The sequence below is a fragment of the Camelus bactrianus genome, chromosome 21 (genome assembly GCF_048773025.1).
Source record: "Camelus bactrianus isolate YW-2024 breed Bactrian camel chromosome 21, ASM4877302v1, whole genome shotgun sequence".
Classification (NCBI taxonomy): domain Eukaryota; kingdom Metazoa; phylum Chordata; class Mammalia; order Artiodactyla; family Camelidae; genus Camelus; species Camelus bactrianus.
Window position 1 is genome coordinate 17,940,287 of NC_133559.1, and position 6,097 is coordinate 17,946,383.

Here is a 6,097-nt window from a genome sequence, read left to right on the forward strand (position 1 = left end):
CTTAAAGCTGATCTGGAAAAATGAGATAAATTAAGTGAAAAAAATTATAAACAATGTATACAATAGAATCACATTTTAAAAGAGATATATACGTATGTGTGTATATGTGTGACTGGGATAATATAGTAAAATATTAATGGTGATTGTATTTAGTCAGTGATATTACACATGAATTCAATTATATTCTTTTACAACTATATTTTCAAATCTCTAAAAATGATATATTTCTACAACAGAATAAGTTAAATATTATATATACATAAATGTATGTGCTTTATGTTTTTATATATTATCTATTGCTTATACTGTATTTGCATTACATAATTATATATCTTATATATAATGCATGCAGCATATATATATTTAACTTGTATCAGAACTACGGGAAATGAAATTTAAATTTACATATATCAGAAAACCCTAGAGCCATCATGCATGTCTATGGAAATGCATTTTAAAGAATAAAGCAATACGAAGAAGGCACGGCACATAGGATGAGTCAGAGATAAAACAGCAACATAGCCAAAGTGTTAGTATAAGAAAATAAACTTGAATTGAGCAGCATATTTTAAGCACAACAATTTCTCACATCTAATTAATAGGAAGTCTTCAAATACCAATAGTTTTTGGAAGTGAAGTATTTTAGACAGTTTTTGCAGGACAATGAATGTAAGGTTTGTAGGAAGAGCTGGAGATACTTGGGGAGAATGAGAGGCTTCAGTCCTGAGCTACAGACCCATCAAGAAAGGTATCAGGTGAAATCACAGCAGAACATATAATATCCACACAGAAACTATGGTGCACAGCCAGCTGGAACGTGGGACTCTGCCTGCCGCACCTTAGAAAAGATGTTACGGAAACAAAAAGTCCAGAATAGGGCAATTAAATTATGAAAAGGCAACTATAAGGGGAGAAATTAGCCTCTGATCTTCCAATATAAGAGCAGGTCAGAAAAAAAAAAACTTTTCCAAAGTTTACAAGATCATAAATGTTACAGATGGGATGAAAATAAGCACAGAAAGACCAAACTAATATGGCTAATATTTAAGTAAGTCCACATCCAAGGAAAATGAAATATTGTGACAGGATAAGAAAAATGTATGAGATGCATTATCCCATTAAGTTTAGAATAAAATCCAAAATCCTTGCCTTCCTGACTTTTGTGGTAACAGGGATGGACCTTGAGGGCATTACATTAAGTGAAATTGGTGACACAGAGAAAGACAGATACTGGATGATATTGCCTACATGTGGAATCTAAAAAAGCCAAACTCAGAAACAGAGAGCAGAGTGGTGGTTACTAGGAGCTGGGGGTTAGGGGAAATGCAGAGATACTGGTCAAAGGATACAAACATCTAGTTAGAAGATAAAAAATAAGTTCTAAGGAATATAATGTATATAGCATGGTGATTATAGTTAACAATTCTGTATTATATACTTGAGAGTTGCTAAGAGAGTAGATTTTTTTCCCAAAAGGACATGTACATGTTTAATAGCATTCTCTTATTACATTTCATTATTCATGGGCATGCCCTGAATAGGGGCTGATTAGTGTACAATGTAAACAGAAGGACACAGCAGTGGCAATATTTTTTAAATTAACTTTTGTGATACAAGTTATACATGAATTCATTTCCTTTGATTAAAAAAAAAAACAAAAAACTGCAGTTCAGGCTCAAGTTCCCATCGATCAACTTCCCAAATCCAAAACTTTCCCCTAAACACAGGGGTAACCACTGGTACCACCTTGTTTATATATTTGCCTAATATATTCATAGAAAATATATAGTACTGTCACATGGGTTTAGGTTTTGGTAGGGTTTTTTTTTTTCACATAAATTGTAAACTACAAATATTCTGCAACTAAATTCGCTTTTTACAAAAAGTCTTATCAAAGTTGGTACATATAGATCTACAGCAATCTCTTTTAATGCTACATAATATTCCCAACATGGACACATGGTTTACTTAGCCAACTCCCTATTGATAGACATTTTCTCCCATTATAAACATTGTGTCCCTGTCAAAGGCTGGAGCCTTCTCCAACCTTTTCCAGCCTGGTCCTATGGTGCCACCCCTTGTGAACAAGGAGATTTATCATTTACACTATGTTAAGGGTATAAAATAGCAAAAGCGTCCTTAGAAACATTTTATAATAAATTTATAGTAATTTTTGTTCAAAGTTCTGGATCTTACTAAGATGATTTCTTTTTTATCTGTTTGCTTTTGGAGTTTTTTAAACTTAGAATTGACATATATAACATTATAATTAATTTCAGGTATACAATATAACGATTCAATATTTATATATATCGCAAAATGATCACAATAAGTCTAATTAATATCCGTCACCATATATAGTTACAAATTTTTTTTTCTTATGAGAATGGTTAAGATCTACTCACGTAGTGACTTTCGAATATGCAACAGTCTTATTAACTACAGTCACCATGCTGTCCATTACATCCCCATGACTTATTTATCTTCTGACCACCTTCACCCTTTTGACCCACCCCTCCACCACCCTGCCTCTGGCAACCACTAATCTGTTCTAAAAGAGATCTTAAATGTTCTCATCATAAAAAAGAAATGGTAATTATCTAAGAGATGGAGGTAATCATTTTGTAATACGTAAATGTATCAAATTAACACGTTGTACATCTCAAACTTACATAGTGTTATATGTCAATTATATCTCAATAAAGCTAGAGAAAAAAAGAAAGGATGGGGATAAAAAGGCAGAAAAAGAACAAGAAAAAAGATAAAGAGCTACATACAAGGAAAATGAGGACACTATATTAACCAGTTGCTATTCAGTTTTGCAAAAAGAACTGGTTCCTGCTAACGAATATAACAAGCATAATGAACAAATACACATAACAAAATATATAGGGAAAAAATTCTTAAGTCTCAAGTTCTTATTTTAGACTCTGAACTTTCTGATTCAGTTGTAGTGAATAAAAACCTGCTTAGCTTTCAAGCTGCAATTCCTCCAAGTTAGCAGTTCAAGTAACAAAAAAAATTCTGGGTGGAGATGAAGGATGCACCAAGACAAAAAAACAGTGAACCTACACAGAAGAAATTTTATAAAGTTGAAAACTGAAAAACAGTTCATAGAATAAAATCTTGCTCTTTAGCCATCATGAAACTCTTCTTTGAAGGCTCTTTTAAAACAACATCATCTTTGAGACATTTGTTTAGTCTAATTCTTGTGAAGCACAGTTGATCATCTTTAAAAGCCTTAGTTACACTAGCAGTTCATCTTGGTTAACAGTTTTCAAATCAGTGTTCTATTTTAGAAGACATATAACATTCATAGATCTTCATCAGCCAGAAGAATCTCATAATCATCTTCTCTGTTCTCTGTATGCACCGAAGTAAATTAATTGGTGACTCTAGGATATTCTTTATCTTAACATGGATGTGAGACATCCTTCACTACAGTTGCCTCTCTCTGCTTCACAAGATAATAAAAGCAGTTCCGGAATCTGTAGCCAGAACCCAACTTTGGTGCTGGAAGGTAAAACTGTAACAAACCAGATGAAGACAGAAGCTGACCAGATAATTTACTTGCAGTGATCAGGAAGCCATACCAGCAGAACAGACAAGCTCCATCCTCAGCTCTTGTAGAGACCATCAGCCTTCGATAGAGTACACACCCCCATGGCCACACTGAACACAAAGAAAGGACATCCATTTCTCTTTCTGTTTCTCTTTCTCATAAAGGACTGACAGCAACTGACATAGGAAAGAGAGCTAGATGCAGAAAGAAACTTGGAAATACTACTCTAGTCAATTTAAGACTTTCATTAAATTCAGACTTTTTCCTGCCACACAATAAGATTGTCACTAGGTCAAAGGAAGAAGAAGAAATCTTCATGCCTTGAGATTTCAACTATTTTGCCATTTAAAGTGTGTATTGTTCAAAGCGCATTATATCTTGTACTGGATCGCAGCTCACAGTAATAAATATATTCTACATCATAACACAGTACACACAACACACATACAATTTAAAACAAAAGTTTCAAGACAGTGACCCTTACTACACGCAATGAATATAGTAAATGTCTATTTTATGTTGTCTTCTTTTTTAATGCTGGCTACATACCACAAATTGATCTAATGACCAAATAAAGGTTATAACCACAGTTTGAGAAACACTGTTGTACTATATACACGTGGTCTGCCTCTGCCTACCTCTCTACCCAAATCTCATGCTATTCACCATACTCCTCCTGCTGCTGCCACCCCCACCCCACCCCACAATCTAATTTGTACTCTTCTTTTACATTAAACCATAAGGTCAGTGCCTGTAATACTCAAAGCCTTTTCCTGTCTCAGGGCCTTTGATCTTGTTGTCGGGCTGCCTAGAACCCTTCCCTCAGATCACTGCACTTTATCGTTTAGAATTCAAGACAAAAGTCACTTCCTCAGAGGGGCCTTCATTGGCCACCCAATTTGAAAGAGCCACCACACTCAACTCCAGCCAGGGCAGAGGGTCAGGGGAGTAATTCACTGCTCTTAGGGTTGTTGGGAAGTCTGAATGACAAAATATAAGAGCAGCACAAAAAAAACAGTACTCCACAAATGTCACTTTTCATCTCCCTATGCCATTGTACAAGTCATTGAATTCTAGCCTTTGAAATTCTATTACATTTGCTTCATGATGGCTCTTCTGATTCAGAAAAGTGAAAGCTCCATCCTCCAATATACCCCAAGTACTCTGTACCCTCTCAGAGCATTTATCAAATTCTTTCTTACTTTTTTAAATTCATTCAGCAAATATCTGGGTGCCTAATATGTTCTAAGCAATAGCAGTGAGCAAAATAAAGATCCATTCCTCTAATAGTTCACAGTTTGGTAAGGGAGACAAATCTATAGACAATGAATTTCAACTGAACGTGGTAAGTACAATACGAGAGACGTGTACTATGTAAAGTTGTGACAGAAAAAGAATGAAGAGTCACTCTCTCTGAGTAGAAAAGTGAGGCATCACAGAAGAGACACCTATCCAGTGCCTGGAAATGAATTGCTGAGTAACAGAGAAAGAAAGGGTGGTGAGTGGCACTCTACTGCTAAGTTACTAGCTATATCCATCTGACAACAATCATTTTTCTATCCTCCAGTCCCTTATTCGTGTTTAAAAGATTTAGTAATTAAGAGAATTAACTAGAACCCCGGTGTTCTCAAACGCGTGAGTGAATTAAAATCACCTATAGGCTTTTTTAAAATGCAAACACGGAGCCCCATTCCTATTCATTAGGAATTCCTCCGGGTGAAGCTCAAGCAAGTGAATGTTCCATAAGTGATCTCCAAGTGATACTGAGGGGCATTCCTGTTAAAAAGCACGGACCAAGAAGGTAATCAACAGGCCAGAAAAGAACTAATGCAAAATACAGCTGTTACTTATTGGCCCTTAGGGTGTGGGAGAGTGCTCGGCCACTCAAGAGAGCAAAACTGCAGGATCTAGGGAGACTCGGAAAGGTAATGAGAAAGTCACACATACACGAGCACATACTCTTCGATGAAGCGCGTTAAGGTGAAACAGCTTGGGGAGGTGGGAGGGAAGGAATGATGAAAATGAAAACATTTTAAATGTTTGTTCGAAATAATGTTTCACCTCAGACTATTAGACTCCGTATCTTACCCCTAAACTTTGTCACATCACTCTAGAGGCTTAGCAATACCAAAGTGGAATTCACGATGCTGCAAGAAATAGGGAAAGCAAGGAAACTGCACGGACAGCTCGTGGAATGGGAGAAAGATAGCAGGGCGAAAGCAGAAGGAACGCGGACGCCTCTCGGGGCCCGGACGCCTCAGGACCTGAGACGCAGCGTAACCAGACCCCAGAGCAGTCCTTCTGGCCTCGCCTGGCACTCACCATCGCCTCAGAATATCCGCACAAGGAAACAGGTATCTTCGGGACAGGAAGACGCGAACACGAACACCAACGCCGGGTTACTCTGGCAACACAGCTCCGCCTACTGCCGGACTCTTGCGCGAGGCGCCTCTGCCTCGCCCCTTCGTCCCTAGTGGTTGAGAGTAAACGTAGCCCCGCCCTTCCAGCCGACACACCCGCCCCTTCACGCCGTTG

General features: G+C 37.3%; 1 protein-coding gene across 6 annotated transcripts in view; it reads right to left on the reverse strand.

Moving 5' to 3' along the window:
- The window catches only part of NME7 (NME/NM23 family member 7), a 172,010-nt gene extending 165,969 nt beyond the window's left edge, over positions 1–6,041 (reverse strand). For 5 of the 6 annotated variants that reach the window (XM_010953830.3, XM_045515869.2, XM_074349780.1 and 2 more), the window contains exon 1: positions 5,885–6,041. In XM_010953830.3, the coding sequence (XP_010952132.1) occupies positions 5,885–5,887 (3 nt within the window). In that variant the 5' untranslated portion in view covers positions 5,888–6,041. The remainder of the gene's footprint in view (positions 1–5,884) is intronic. The other variant, XM_010953831.3, reaches the window with a different exon arrangement.
- Positions 6,042–6,097: the final 56 nt, after the last annotated feature.